The 16,503-nt window shown below is 38.3% G+C and overlaps 3 protein-coding genes across 3 annotated transcripts; 1 reads left to right on the forward strand and 2 right to left on the reverse strand.

The window, feature by feature from the left end:
* Positions 1–12,018: 12,018 nt before the first annotated feature.
* On the reverse strand, positions 12,019–12,911 carry FPOAC1_007549 (uncharacterized protein; the record flags this gene model as incomplete). The annotated part of the gene is made up of 2 exons (XM_044852001.1): positions 12,019–12,674; positions 12,770–12,911. The coding sequence occupies 2 exons, from the start codon at positions 12,909–12,911 to the stop codon at positions 12,019–12,021; spliced, it is 798 nt and encodes a 265-aa protein (XP_044704671.1).
* A 735-nt stretch (positions 12,912–13,646) lies between these two features.
* On the reverse strand, positions 13,647–14,378 carry FPOAC1_007550 (uncharacterized protein; the record flags this gene model as incomplete). Its single annotated transcript, XM_044852002.1, has 1 exon — positions 13,647–14,378. One exon carries the CDS (start codon positions 14,376–14,378, stop codon positions 13,647–13,649), a length of 732 nt encoding a protein of 243 aa, XP_044704672.1.
* A 297-nt stretch (positions 14,379–14,675) lies between these two features.
* On the forward strand, positions 14,676–16,466 carry FPOAC1_007551 (uncharacterized protein; the record flags this gene model as incomplete). The annotated part of the gene is made up of 1 exon (XM_044852003.1): positions 14,676–16,466. The coding sequence occupies one exon, from the start codon at positions 14,676–14,678 to the stop codon at positions 16,464–16,466; it is 1,791 nt and encodes a 596-aa protein (XP_044704673.1).
* Positions 16,467–16,503: the final 37 nt, after the last annotated feature.

A 16,503-nucleotide genomic window follows, 5' to 3' on the forward strand; every position in this document is an offset into this window, starting at 1 on the left:
TATAAAGGCCTTTTAAAGCTTCTTTAATCCTTATAATTTACTTATAATAAATTAAATATAAATTAAGCCTCTTAATTATTAATTTTAAAGTATTAATAAAACTTAAATTTAATATATAAGTATTATTTTATAATTAGTTAATATATATAATAATATTAATAAGGTAAAAATATTTTAAGTTTATTTTTATTTTATTAATATTAAGTAAGATAATATAATATTAAGACTTCTATAGATTTAAAATTATAACCCCTAAGTATTAAAATAAATTACTTTAATTTAAGTATATAGTATTATTAAAGATAATATTAAATTTAATATAATTATAAAGAAAATAAAAAAACTTATAAAAAATAGCTTAATATAATTTATTACTTATATTATCTTAATTAATTTAATACTTTAATTAAAAAAAATATAACTTAAGGCTATAATTTTATAAGGTATTATTAATAAGTTTAAAAGAGATAAATATAAATAAATTTATTTTAATTATTAAGATTTCTTTACCCTTAAGAATATAAAAATATTACCCTTTTTAATAAGAAAAATATATACTATTAACCTAGAAAAAGAGTAAACCTTTTCTTAAGGCCTTATTTATATACTCTTTAAGAAAAAGCTAGAAATTTTCTATAATTATATTTAAAAAGCCTTAAATTAAAAATAAATTAAAAGATCTTTAAGCCCTATAAAGACTTTAGTACTCTTTATACTTAAAAAAGGTATTAAAAAGCTTTACTTTTATATTAATTATAAAGGCTTAAATAAAATAATAAAGAAAAATAAAATATTTTTACTATTAATTATAAAAAGCCTTAAATACCTAGGAAAAGTAAAGATTTTTATTAAATTTAATTTAAAAGATATATATTATTAACTATATATTTATAAAGGTAATAAGTAAAAAATAGCTTTTTATTATAAATATAATTACTTTAAATATTAAATTATACTATTTAGCTTAATTAATACCCTTATAATTTTCTAAGAGTATATTAATAATATACTTAAGGATATACTTAATATCTATTATATAATATATTTAAATAATATCTTAATATATAATAATAAAATTAATAAGTACTATTAATAAGTTTATTTTTATTAAGTGATTTTTAAGGTATAAGTCCTAAAGTATATATATAAAATTAACTTATAAAAAAATATAGTTTTTAAACCTAGATATTAATATAAGTCTAGTCTAAAGGTATATATTATAATTTATAAAGTTAGAATTATAATAATTACTATAAAAGCTTTTATTCTTTTTAAAGGTTAATTATTAAATATTTCTTTATTAATATTAATATTAATATTAATAAAATTATTATATAAAATAATAGACTTTAGAGTCTTTATTAACCTTATCTATATACTAGACTAAAGAACTATTTATAAAAGCTTAGCCTTTATAATTAATTTTACTTCTAAGGAAAGATATCTAATAAAGTTATTTAATAGCTTTATTTACCTTTAATATAATATTCCTATTAATACCTAAGATTAAAATATTATTAATATAAATAATAACTAGATTATTACCTTTATTATTCTTAGCTATAATACCTTTAATTATATAATTAACTATTAAGCTAATAAACTAAAGTTTAAATCTTTATTATATAAAGAGAAAAAGGCCCTAAAGGCCCTTTATAATATTTAAAAGAAGTATATTATTAATATATTAAGAGGTAAAATACTTTAAATAAAGTTACTTTTTAATCTTTAAAATAATCTTTAATAAAGAAAATAAGTTATTAATAACTTATAGAGTATTTAATAAAAATAGTATTATTAAAAAGTTTATTAAATTAGAATTTATTATATTAAGAATCTTATAAAATTAAAAGACTAAAGAAGGTTCTAAGGAAGAAGGGAAAAAGCTTATAATTAATACTATAGCTTTTAATATAATAATTAGTAAGTTTATAAAGTAATTAAAAAGTTAAAAGCTATAGGCCTTTATATTAATTTAAATAAGTATTTTTTTAATATATAAAAAGTTAAATATTTTAGCTTTATAATTACTTAATAAGGTATTAAGATAAATCTATTTAAAGTTAAAATAGTAATAAAATAGCTAGAACTTTATAATATATATAATATATAATTATTTTTAAGATTTATAAATTTCTATAGAAGATTTATTAAAAACTATAATAAATTTATTACTCTTTTAATAGATTATATAAAAAGAAATATAATAAGCTTTATATTATTAAATTATAATACCTTTAATATATTCTTAATACTTAAGGTAGCTTTTTATAACTTTTTTATATTTTAGTATTTTAATCTTAAATACTCTTTATAAATTAAACTTAATACTTTAGCCTATATATTAAGTATAGTTTTTTTATAATTAAAACTAAGTTATTAATACCCTATAGTATATTATTTAAGAAAGCTCTTAAGGATTAAATAATATTATAATACTTTAAATATTAAGTTAATAGCTATTATAAAAGCTTTTTAAAAGTAAAAGTAATTTTTAATTTATAATTAATTTATTATTAAAGTTTTAATAGATTACCTTAATTATAATTACCTTATTATAAAATTAAAGCTATAATTATAATAATTATAAGAGATTAATAAATTATTATTATATAATTTTATTATTAATTATTAATTAAATAAATTAAACCTTATTAATAGCTTATTTAAGAGATTAAATTATAAAGAGAGGAATAAAGCTTAAGAAAAAGCTAATTTAATAATTACTTAATTTCTTAATAAGTTTATAAAGAAAGATTCTTAAGGTTATAGTAAATTAATAAATATTAAAGCTAAACTATAAAAAGGCCTAAATAAGACTTATCTTAAGACTATAATATATAAAGAAGCTTTATTATTATAATAGCTTATAATATTCTTATAGAAATAAAGGTCTTATATACTATAGAGACTAAATATAATAAAAAAAGTAAAAAAAAAAGCTATTAAAAAAGGCTTTAAAAAAGGCCTAAAAAAGGAATTTAAAAACTTAAAAGAAATTTAAAAGATTATTACCTTTAAATAAAATAGTAATAAGGTTATTATAAAAACCCTAGAAATTATAAAAAAAGTTATTATTATATTAAAAGTAAATTTTTATACCTTTAAGAATAAAAAAGGAAATCTTTTTATTATTTTATAATAACTTTATAATAAACTATTAAGGAATTATAAAGACTTATAAAAAGATTTAAAGTTATTATTATTAGTTAAGCTTAAAATAAGATATTAAATAATATATTTAAAATTATTACTTATATTAAGTCTTAAAACCCTAGCTATATAAACTCTATAAAGAACTTAAAATATTATTATAATTAAATTACCCTTAAGAAAAACTATTTATAAACTTTATTATAAACTTACTCTTTATAAAAAGATTAAACAATAAAGCTTATAATAATATCTTAATTATTATAAATTAATTTATAAAATATACCCTTTATATATTAACTTTAAAATAATTTATAAGTAATAATCTTATAAACCTTTTTCTATAATATATTTTTATAGATTATAGTTTACTAAAGGGTATTATTACTAATTAAGGATTACTATTTATAAATAGATTTTAAAGAACTTTTTATTATTTTATTATAATTAAAAGGCAATTTAATATTATATTTTACCTTTAAACTAATAATTAAATAAAAAGGCTAAATTAAACTTTAAAATAATATCTCTATATTTTTTATAATAATTAATAAACTAATTAGGCTATTTTATTCCTTATTACTTAATATACTTATAATACTAGCTATTATATTACTATTAAAGTAATACTTATAGAGTTATTATAAGGATTTTTCCCTAGAAAATTAGAAAATTAAAAGGCTTAATAAAAAAAAGTAAATATTAAAGTATTTTACTAAGGAAAAGAAATATAATAATAATATATTTAAATATAATAATTACTTTATAATACTTAAAATATTTATTTTAAATACTATAATTAAAGAAGAATTCTTTATAAATTTAAAGAAAAAGATATAATTCTATTATTAATAAAAAATCTAAAAATAAAAAGACTTAATAAAAAGCTTATAAAAAAGTAAATAAAATCTTATTAAATTTTAAAAAAGATAAATAGAGAAAACCTAGCCTATAAACTATAGCTTTTAAAGGGGTCTTTAATATATAATATATTTTATATTAGCTTATTAAAACTATAAAGAGGTAATAAAGTATTAATAAATTTATAAATAAAATGCCCTTTTAAAGAAAATCTTATCTATAAAATAAAAAGAATTATTTCTTATAAAGGCTTAATATATAAAAGATAATATTTAATTAAATAAAAAGGCTATAAAAAGTTTAAAAACTCTTAAATACCTTAATATAACTTTAAAAGTAATATTCTTATATAAGCTTATAAAAATAATTTATAAAGAAAAAAGATAATAATAAAATAGTATTAATTTAATTTAAATTTTATTTAAAAAAAGTAAAAGTCTTAATTAACTAATTAAAAAAAGCTAATAAAAACTTATTAAGTCTATAATTTTAAAATATATAGCCCTTAAGTTAATACTAAGTATATAGTAATATTATTAACTACTAGCTACTTATTAACTTTATTCTTATTATCTTTTTCTTTATTAAAAAAACTACCTTTATTTTAATAAGCTTTTTATAATATAGTCTTTAAACTAATATAAGATAATTTAAGAATATTAATTTCTTTATTCTTAATAGAAATAGGCTATTACTTTTTATTTATATTAAATCTACTAGAAATTTACTTTAAAAGATTAAATTAAGTAATATAGTTTAATAAATTATTAATATTTACTAAAATTAATAAAATATAAATTAAAATAAAAGTAAAATACTTAATTTATTTAATATAAAAATACTTTAAGGTTATAGCTATAGTAATACTAATTAAAGTTAAAGTAATAATAGTAATAATAGCCTTATATATAGAAATAGCTTTTTTAGCCTTTTTATATAAAATCTTAATATTTTAAGAAAAATAAAAAAAAATTAAAAAAAAAATAATAATAAGTTTATAATAAAGTATTTATATTATTAATATTATAATTATTAATAAATATATTTTCTTTAAGTTTCTTTTTAATATAATTAATAAAAAAAGTAAAAAGTTTTAATATTTTATAAAAACCTTACTATAAGTTAGCTATAACTTTATAATAAAAATTTTAAATTTCCTATTTAAATATAAAGCTTACTTAAAACTTAATAGTATTTATACTTATTAAAATTAATTAAAATAAAAATTAGAAAATATTTTAAATAATTTATTGTCACAGCTCGAAGTCAGACCAACCTACCCTAGAGCCACAAGTGGATCAGATCACGTGGCGATAGCGTTATCGCCGTAACCTTAGTTAGACCGCCAGTCAGATCCTGAACGTAGCTCCTTGAGCTACGTCTTGTTAATAGAGCCTGACCTGCCTGCAGTGCCTATCCGTAGCAATAGAACCTATTACGCCCGAAGCGTTCCCTGTCCACCCGTACCGCCGGACTCAGCCCGTGACACTACGTAGCTCCTAACCGTTGGACACCGAACGCGATGTCTGCCCGCCCGCTCCCGCCCTTCCTGCCGGACAGCGTCGAGTCATTCCGTGACCATGCCCCGGAACACCTAGACGATTGGTTCGAATACTTCCGGAACGTTTATACCTACGCCGAGAACGCCCAGAACCGTATATCCCAGCTGGAGAATGAGACCCAGAACATGAAGGATAAACATCAAGGACTCGAACAATCCCTGCAACAAATCACCACTGAGCGTAACTTTGCCCGAGCCCAGCTCGAGTACACTGAGCAACAACACGAGAAGGCCCTAAAGAGGAAGGACGACGACATCTTCGAGGCCCGCCTCGCCGAACGTCGCGCCCTCGATGCCACCCGACCTACCGTACCTACTATCCGTGAACCCCCCGAGACTAGCGCTCCCGCTGAGCTTCGTGTAGCGACTCCTATGGGAACGACTCCTCCGCCTTCTTCCCGATCTACCGAATCAACCAGTCTTACCGAACGATTACCCGACCCTGACAAGTTTGAGGGCGAACGGAGCGACCTACGCCGTTTCGTCTCCCAGATACACTCAAAACTAAAAGCTAACCACGACCGATTCCCGACACGCCTCGCCCGAATGTCCTATGTAACTGGCCGTCTTAAGGGACGCGCCTATGCACAAGTCCTACCGCACATTAAAGCTGGTGAATGCCAACTCCCCGACTACCAGGATATTATCGATCTACTAGAACGCGCTTTTGGAGACCCGAACCGGATCAATAATGCCCGCGCCGAATTATTCCGCCTTCGCCAGACTCACAAGGATTTCAGCACCTTCTTCGCCGAGTTCCAACGCCTCGCGCTGGAAGGAGAAATGTCAGAAGAGGCCCTCCCTACCCTGTTGGAACAAGCTGTCTCCCGAGAACTACGCGGAATGCTTATACACAACCCACCGCCTAGCTATAAATATCACGACCTAGCCACCTTCCTACAAGAATTGGAAAACCGACGACGCCGCTTCGCAGCGGAGCCACAGCCTGCGTCACGAAAGACGAATATGCCGCTGAAGGAGTACCCCCAGACACTCCGAAAGAAGTCCCCATCGCCTCGTAGAGGGAGAAGCCCCCGAAAACCGCCAACCAGCCGGAGAACCTATGGACCTCAGCAATCAGCGCCGCTATAACCGCCCTAACCAACGACGGGAGAACAACCAGTGCTTCCGTTGCGGTTCAGCCAACCACTACCTCCGCGACTGTCCCGAACCTGACACACGTCCAACCAGGCTCCGTCAAGCCACCTTCGCTTATAGCCCCAACCGCACCAGCCAGCCCCCGTCTCCACACTCGCCTACATCCAGCCGCGCCAGTTCCCGCCGATCTAGACACTCCCGAGGACGCCAGGAAAACGGGGTGAGCCTGTCTTAAGTCGGCGCCAGGCTCCCCTCCCCGCACCTACTGTACCGAAGATTAAACTGTCCGCCGCCTCCGTTCATGGAATCCCGATTGAGAACGAGAACAACCAACGTTCGAACCTGATGATACTGCCTGCCAGCCTCAATGTGGCCGGAAGAGAACCAATTCCGTCTTACGCTATGACCGATAGCGGAGCGGAAGGAAAAGGGTTTATCGACGAGAGCTGGGCTAAGTCCCAGAACCTGAAGTTTAGACCCCTGAAGAGAACCTTCGAGATTGAAGTGTTCGACGGGCGACCTGCCGAGAGCGGGAAGGTCGCCTACTACGTCCGCGCCGGACTCCGCATTGCCGATCACGAGCAGAAGAGCATGATCTTCTACGTGACCCAGCTAGCCAGCTACCCTATTGTCCTGGGAATGCCTTGGCTAAAGCAACACGACCCGCAGGTGGGCTTCGCGGCCCACACGTTCACATTTAACAGCCCGTACTGCCAGAAATTCTGCAACACCCCAACCAAGCCTACAAGGATTAAGGCTTTACAGACCGTCCCGAAGAAGTTCATGCGCCAGATGAAAGGGAGTATCCCACCAGCCTTGGAGGGAAAGGATATCCTCCCGGTTTCCCTGCGAACCGCCCGAATATACAGCCAGAAGGACCGTTACCGCCTCTTCACCGTCACCCTGAAGCAACTGGACTACCTGCTTAAGCCTGAGCCAGAGGCATTCGTGCTGCCGGAAGAACTTCGAGAGTTCCAGGACGTTTTCTCGCCTAAGGAGGCAGAGAAGCTACCACCGCACCGATCTGGAGACCACCACATCGAGCTAACCCCAGGAGGAAAACTGCCGTTTGGACCCTTGTATGGAATGTCCCGGAACGAACTGACAGCCCTACGAGAGTGGCTAGACGAGAATCTGCGTAAAGGATTCATCCGCCCAAGCTCGTCGCCTGTAGCCTCCCCGGTACTATTCGTCAAGAAACCCGGCGGTGGTCTACGCTTCTGCGTGGACTACCGAGCCCTGAATAATATTACGGTTAAGGACCGCTACCCGCTCCCCCCTGATCAAAGAATCCCTGAATAACCTGTCTGGTATGAAATACTTCTCCCGTATTGACATCGTATCGGCCTTCAATAATCTGCGTATCAAGGAAGGCCAGGAGTACCTGACAGCATTCCGCACCCGATTCGGATTATATGAGTCACTGGTTATGCCCTTCGGCCTAACAGGAGCCCCCGCGACCTTCCAGCGGTACATTAATGATGCGCTGAGGGAATACCTGGATATATTCTGCACTGCGTACCTGGACGATAGCCTGATCTATAGCCGGACCCGAGAAGAACATGTCGAGCAATTAAAGATGGTGCTTGAAAAACTGAGAGCTGCCGGGTTATTCGCAAACCCAGCCAAATGCGAATTCATGGTTACGGAAACCAAGTTCCTAGGCCTTATCGTGGGACGAGACGGCATCCGAATGGACCCTGCAAAGATCGAAACTGTTAAGAACTGGCAAACCCCGACCTGCCTGACAGATGTACAAGCTTTCACAGGATTTGCGAACTTCTACAGGAGGTTCATCCGTGACTTCTCTAAGCTTACAGCCCCGTTGAACCACCTGACAAAGAAAGACGTACCGTTCGTCTGGGACGAAACCTGCGAAAAGGCTTTCCGAGACTTGAAGGGAGCCTTCACATCAGCACCGATCTTACGCCCCTTCGATTGGACGAAGGACGTAATCCTGGAGACAGACGCCTCTGACTATGTATCCGCCGGTGTGCTGTCGCAATACGACGATGACGGAAGGCTGCACCCGGTAGCCTTCTTCTCCAAGAAGCATACGTCCACGGAATGCAACTACGAGATCTACGATAAGGAACTCATGGCCATTATTCGCTGCTTCGAAGAATGGAGACCCGAACTGGAGGGGCACCCTCACCGATAAAAGTGATCACGGATCACAAGAACCTGGAGTACTTTACGACGACGAAGTTACTTAACCGACGACAAGCCCGCTGGTCTGAGTTCCTGTCCCGATTTAATTTCCAGATCACATATCGACCTGGGAAACAGGGAGTTAAACCCGATGCCCTGACCAGGAGGTCAGAAGACCTCCCTAAAGAGGGGGGATGAGCGCTTAGCGCACCAAAGCCAGGTGGTACTAAAGAAAGAGAACTGGCAACTTCCGCCGCTACGAGTCCAGAGAGCCCGCATCCGCCACCCACTACAACAGAACCAACCCGCACCAACACCCGAGGAGCCGTCACTCTCAATAGAGCTACCAGAAGAGATCGACCGCTTGCTGAACGAAGGATACCAGACCGATGAAGACCTGCAGTCGATACTACAAGCCCTCAGGACCGACGCACCGCGACACCCGAAGATTACGCTTGCAGAGTGCAAGATCGTCCAGGAACGACTGTTGTACCGGGACCGCATCTATATCCCGAGCCACGACGCCCTCAAGACCGCCCTGCTGAAAGCCTGCCACGAACACCCTATAGCAGGACACCCAGGTCGTGCCCGCACTTATGACCTGCTTTCCCGGGATTACTACTGGCCCGGAATGTTGGCCTACATCGAACAATGGGTTAAGAACTGCCATACGTGTCGAAGAGCCAACCCAGCCCGAGAAGCGAAGCAAGGTGTGCTGAAACCCTTGCCTATCCCCGAACGAGCCTGGCAACATGTGTCAATGGATTTTATCACACATCTGCCGCCCAGCGAAGGAAATGACGCCATCCTGATTATAGCCTGCCGCCTGACCAAGATGAGACATATCATCGCATGCAAAGGAACCTGCGATGCCGAAGACGCAGCCCATTACTACCTGAAGGAAGTGTGGAAGCTACATGGGCTCCCACAGACTATAGTATCGGACCGGGGACCCCAGTTCGTAGCGGAGTTCTGGCAGAAGCTCACCAAACAACTGTCGATCAGCTCGCTACTATCCACCGCTTACCACCCTGAGACCGACGGACAGACTGAACGCCTGAACGCTGTGTTGGAACAGTACCTGCGAGCCTACGTGTCATACCTACAGGACGACTGGAACCGATGGCTCCCCCTGGCCGAGTTCGCAGCGAACTCCCTGAAATCCGAAACCACCGGCGTATCTCCGTTCTTTGCAAACTATGGATTCCACCCGCGAATGGGCTTTGAACCCACGATTACAGTCAGAGGAACCCCAGCCACTAGAGACGCAGAACAGTTCGCAAAGACGATGAACGACATCCTAGAGCACCTGAGATCAGAAAGCATTGCCGCACAAGCCCGTTACGAAGCCCAAGCGAACCGACACAGACGACCTGCCCGACGATACCAAGTAGGGGGACTCCAGTGTGGCTAGACGCCAGGAATATCAAGACCCTTAGGCCACAGAAGAAACTAGACTGGAAGAACATCGGCCCGTTAAAGATCGGCAAGGTCATCTCCCCGTACGCCTATCGACTGGAACTGCCCGCCAGCATGAAGATACACCCCGTGTTTCACACGAGCCTGCTAAAGCCAGCTGCCACCAATCCGCTGCCCGGTCAGAACGTAGACCCGCCACCGCCAGTAGAAGCCGAAGGAGTGGAAGAGTGGGAGGTTGAAGACATTGTGGATTCCCGATGGGACAGACGAGGCCGAGGAGGCCGCCCCAGGCTGAAGTATACTGTGAAATGGGCCGGATATGCAGACCCAACAGAAGTCCCTGCTGCCTACGTGGAGAATTCTGCAGAGATCGTGGCGAACTTCCACAGGAGATACCCTGACAAGCCCGGACCACAGTAGCCCGTCTCGGCAGAGCTCGATGCTAAAGAGGGGGGCACTGTCACAGCTCGAAGTCAGACCAACCTACCCTAGAGCCACAAGTGGATCAGATCACGTGGCGATAGCGTTATCGCCGTAACCTTAGTTAGACCGCCAGTCAGATCCTGAACGTAGCTCCTTGAGCTACGTCTTGTTAATAGAGCCTGACCTGCCTGCAGTGCCTATCCGTAGCAATAGAACCTATTACGCCCGAAGCGTTCCCTGTCCACCCGTACCGCCGGACTCAGCCCGTGACATTTATAATAAAATTATTTACTCTTTATAAAAAGAATATATTTAATTAAATAAGAAAAATTAAGTTTAACCTTTTTAAAGAATAAATATTTATTAAAATCTTAACCTATAGTATACTTTAAGTAATATATATATATATAAATATAAAAAAGCCTATATAAATTAATAATAAATAAAATAAAGAAATTTTAAAAATTAAAGAAAAATAATTAAAAAGAAAAAAATATTTATATTATAAAATAATATAAAAGTAAAATAAAAATAAATTAAATTAAGAAAAAAATATATACTATTAATAAATTAATAGGGATATAATAAAGAAATTATAATTAAATATAAATATAAAAAAGTAATTATAAAGGTATATATAGTTAAATAAATAAAGATTAAAAAAAATAAAAAAATAAAATAAAATAAATAAAATATAATTATTTATTTTTAATTAAATAATTTATATTTTTATAAATTATATTAATTTTTTTATTTAAAAAGCCTTTTTTATATTAAAAAAGAAATTATTATAAAATATATATAAAGAAATTAATAGCCTTAGCTAAGCTATAAGTAAATTATAGTAAATTAATAGCTATAAAACTTAGCTTTATAAAAAGAAATAATTTATAATATTTTATTAAATAAAATCTTAAAGTAAAATACTTTTTAAATTTAATAATTTATTATAATTTTATTTTAATAATAATTATAAAGGAAAAAGTATAAAAAAAGCTTTTAAAGTTAAAAAGAAAAAAAAAATTAAAAATAAATTATTACTCGTTGGCTAGCCGGGAGGGGGTGCCAACTAAGCAAGCTTAGTTGGCCACAAAAGTATGAGACAAGGCGAAAAGTGTGAGACATCCCGGAAGATGCCCACTTGGCGTGATTTGCACCAAAATACCATTTTTTTTCAATCAAATGACACTCAAATCTTGTCAAAATAGGCTCAAACTGATGAAAAGGCGTAGTTTGAAGCTTCTATTGATTTATTGGCTATTTCAGAGTGGGAGAAATGACTGCGACGGCTCTGGTGATGCTCTGGCAAGGGAAACAGCTTCCCTGCCAAAATGTGCCGTATATCTGTTTTCTTAGCCAATAAGGCTATCTTCTTGTGCCGTTCTTATTCCCCTGATGATATCACGAAGTGACTCATGAAGCTGCGTGTGGTGTTGATAGGGACAAGGAGTTGAGGGAAGTGTAGGTAGTGATGACTCAGAGTCAGGTGCACAGGGCGGCGATGAGGGCATCTCGACTTCGCTGCCGCCGGCGACTTCAATTACAGGAAGAATCTCGTCTTCTTCATCCATTTCCTCGTGCTCGTGTGCTTGTGTGAGGTTGAAAGTGACCGTATCATCACTGTGAGGGAGGCCGGTGAGATCAACGGCGCTGAGGGGCTTCGCGGCATACTGTGCCTTGCGGATAGCTTCACGCACATCATCAGGGAGTTGTGTATCTATCATATAGCCGTCAGTCTCTTCTTTCAGTGCTTGAGTCATTTGTGAACGCTGTGTATCCATAGATAAATAGTCATATTGCTTCCCTGTGTGCTCCAACCACTGCTTGAACTGCAGCCTCTTTGGTATGCCGTTGACGATAACTTCTTTATTCTCTCGCCACTCATCCTTGAGGCGGTTCATCTCCTTGATGATGACAGATCGTGTGAATCGTATACCCTGCTTATGTTGCTTCTTCTTATCGTCGGCGATAGCCTCCTCTTGTTGATCTCGCAGATCTTGCAGCGATACTGTAGGAATAAGGTCAGAGACAGTCTTTGCGCGGCGGCCTCGCTTTCTCTCGTGATACCGCTTTTCGATGCGAGTTCTTCGATCATCCACGTACTTTTGATAACATCCTCAAGCACCACAGCTTCATGAACGATGTTGCGAATGTGCCGGAGCCCTGCGAGCGTAGGAGAACTGAGGATATCGTGATATCGCTCGCCGATGGTCTCGGCGGTGCTGGAAGCGGCGTGAAATCGCATATCTGAGGGAAGAAGTGAGAAATGAGCAGGCGTGAAGGTCTTCTTCTTCTTGAGCTGCTTCCTGAGAAGATATTCTATGGCAGGTCGGTCTGTGGGAGGGTAGATGCCCGTTTTTGGAAGCCCGAGATGATGTGAGCGGCAGTGAAGCCTTCATTAAAGATCTCCTGATTTTGGTGAGAAAAGGGGCCTTTTTCGGTGAAGGCTGATTAAGAAGGCACATACCTGAAAAGCTCCTGCAAAGGCACGCCGGCCAAAGGTAAGATTTCCCTTCCGCAACGCCTCACGAAGCTTCTTCTGATGCGCTTCCTTCAGAAATTGAAATACGCCTACATCCATTGGCTGGAGTATATGCGTTGAATGAGGCGGAAGAAATGCTACGAGAATATTGAACTTTATCATATATTCTCGTAATTCGAATGAGCCGTGGCCTGTGAAGCCGTCGATAACGAGCAGCCGCCATACAGCCTCATCATCAGGCCTCGCCGCGGGAGGCATATCGTGAGTAACCAAGCGGTTATTTGTATCCTGAAGGTGCTCATTACACCCAAACCACTCTTCAAAAATCAAGCTGACGTTTCTGTACAGTAGCAGATTTCTCCCACGAGCATCGGTTGAAGTGCTTCGCCCACTCGAGCGTTATCGCCGCACTTGAGAATGCCGAGTCTGACTGAGCGAAGCGCATATCAGGATCGCCTTCAATGAACGCCCACTCAAGCGTTGGCAACGACTTGAAGATCAGCCAGGGGGCGTTGTTGCGCCGGCTGCGTTGCCTGAGCCGATGACTGTGCAAGTCTCGCGATCTTGCGGAGAAAATACCTCTGTTGCTGACTTCTTCTTGGTGCGTACAACGAGGCATTCCATCTTATCTCGTAGCATTCCGACTCTAACTCCTGCTTCATCTGCATTCCAGGTCTCTGATGCACCGATATTGTACTTCGTCATCACATCGCTGAGGCGTTGGAACCACTCCTTCGTATCATCAACGCCGCCTTCCTCATATTCGGCACGCGAAGCTTCTCTCGACTTCAATATCGATTTCGCAAGCTCAGGATGATCATCGCGGAAGCGAGAGTACCACATCTTGCTCACAGGTCTCGCATCAGGATCACGGCGGCGCCGCAGAGTAAGTGCTGCATCTTCTATTTCCCACTTGGAGGCAGGCAGGCCTGACTTTTCCATCCAGATGATATAACACACGATAGCTTCTTCTTCCTCATCCGTGAGTTGCCGCGGGCGCCCCATCTTAGGATCGACAACATCCTCATAATCTACGGTATTCGCAGCCTCAAGTCTCTTGACGATGCGGCCGATAGATGCACGAGCAGAGCCGGCATATCGAGCTTCAGCAGCACGAAGAGTCAGTGGCTTCTTTCGGCGGCCGGCAGCATCACGATTGAGACCGCGGCGAAGTCGCTGGCGTGAAAGAACAACGGCCTGAGCAGCTCTCAGATTTGATTGTGAGGGCATAATTTTGATGGACGTGATATATGACTTTTTTACTGATTGATGTCCTAGAAATCATTGGTTTTGGCGGGCAAAAGTCATGATTTTGCGACAGCAGCCTGTGCGGGGTTGTCTCACACTTTTCGCCTTGTCTCATACTTTTGTGGCCAACTAAGCTTGCTTAGTTGGCACCCCCTCCCGGCTAGCCAACGAGTAAGATTTGTGCTTACTATAACCAACAACCCCGTCTTTTTGTGACGTCTCCAAACTTCCCACCTCCACCAACACTCGACATCACCTTCCTTCATTCGTTCCAACACCATGGTGGATGAGCTCAGCCTTCTCGGCCTTCCTGGCGAGGTACGAGCCAAGATCTACCATTACTATTTCCAAGTTGATGGTGGTTATGCCTACGATGCCGAATGCGACAAACTCCAAACCGTTGACAACCGACCGATCGAGCTCTCCCTTCTCTACACATGTCGCACCATTGCGCGCGAAGCCAGACATCTTCCCTTCTCGCTTAACGCCATCGAATTCAGGACTCTTTACCGACCCGAATTAAACAATCTGGCGGGATGCTTCAACCTTGTCGCTACCACCTACCAAACTCTAGAATCTGAATTGGTACTGCTTCTAGCAAGTGCAGGTGCATTGACTCCAGAGATGCGGGATCAGCTCGCCATGCAATTCCCAGACTTCGGTTCCCAACTTGCTCGTTCCCTCCCAATCTACGAGCACAAACACGAGTACTACACGCAGAATCCGACGTATTACGGGGACAGGATACGAGATCGATACACCTCGCGCTTACCAGACCCTGACCCAAGTGTCAGTTCTCTCCAACAACTGAGGTCTACACTATGCCACCAAACACAAGATGCTCTTGCCGAGAGTGCCAGCGTTCTGTACCTATCGTCCGGGTTTTATCGCGGCTTTTCCAGGATAAAACGCCCTTATTCTGGTGACTATCCTTCTTGGTCTCATAGCTTCTGGAAGGCCGAAAAGACCTTGTCATCCGCTTTGCAGCTTTTAGCCACGCAAAAGCCCGCCGACTTCGAACGCCAAATTGGCAAAAACTTCCCACAGTGGGATGGGAGCTATCGACCGGACGAATTTCTCAACCTGCGGTTTGATCACTGGGCAATCCCTTCACCATCCAAAGTTAAACACGCAATGGATCTTTTGGCTATTGGAGATGTCTGGCACTTGCCCGGAATGTGGTATGACGCAAGGAGCTGCTGTGCCGGTGACGATCGTTATGAAATGTGTCCCATTATACAGCCCCATCCTCACCACCCGGTGGCCTCTGGTGTTCAGTGCCGGGAGAAGATCCGATTCTCAGCCGTCGCTAATGCAATCCGTTTTCTAGAGACCCGTCTCTCATCTGAGCAACGGCGTGATATCAGGAGTCTCGTTCTTATCGAGGACTTTCCATCGGTCAATTCGCCGTCCGCTCATGCTCAGGGATTGGCTACATTTTACCGAGAGAATCCTCACTTACGAGTCGAACGCCGCGTCGACCTTATGGGCTGTATGTTCCCCGCCGTCGCATCTCCTACCTACGTCGCAAACTACCTCCGAAATCCGGATACCTACCCTGGTGGTTCAGAGACGTATGACCGGGGTATAAGATCTAGGATTACCCAATGGCTACTGGATGCACTCGCCGTGACAGACGTTGGCATTCCCGCTGAGGCTTTCACATTGGTTCTGCAGGCAGGCTGTTACAAAGACCTCTTCACAGATTTGTTCCAGCAACACATTCACAACGAGATTGCTTGGCATCGAGCTTTTAAAGCGCTGCACCCGCACATCAATATTGATGGCCCAGTGAACTGGAGATACTTGATCATACAGGATGTCCTCATGGACACGCAAGAGGCTAGTGCCCTTGAGACCCTGGCAAACGGAACCTCGCCCATCCTACGTAGCGATTTCAACAGCGGCGTTGCACATGAAATTGATACTATAATCAACGACACAAGCCATTTTGAACCGCATGAATGGATACATGCATGGAATTCTGCCAAAGGGAACCTCGAACAAGCGATACATCGAGTCGACTACAACACCAGGCTGTCAGACAATTTCGAGATCCGGATAACCTGAACGAGGACGGGAGGGACACTATGCCTGGGACCCTAGA

Source organism: Fusarium poae, chromosome 3 (genome assembly GCF_019609905.1).
Source record: "Fusarium poae strain DAOMC 252244 chromosome 3, whole genome shotgun sequence".
Classification (NCBI taxonomy): domain Eukaryota; kingdom Fungi; phylum Ascomycota; class Sordariomycetes; order Hypocreales; family Nectriaceae; genus Fusarium; species Fusarium poae.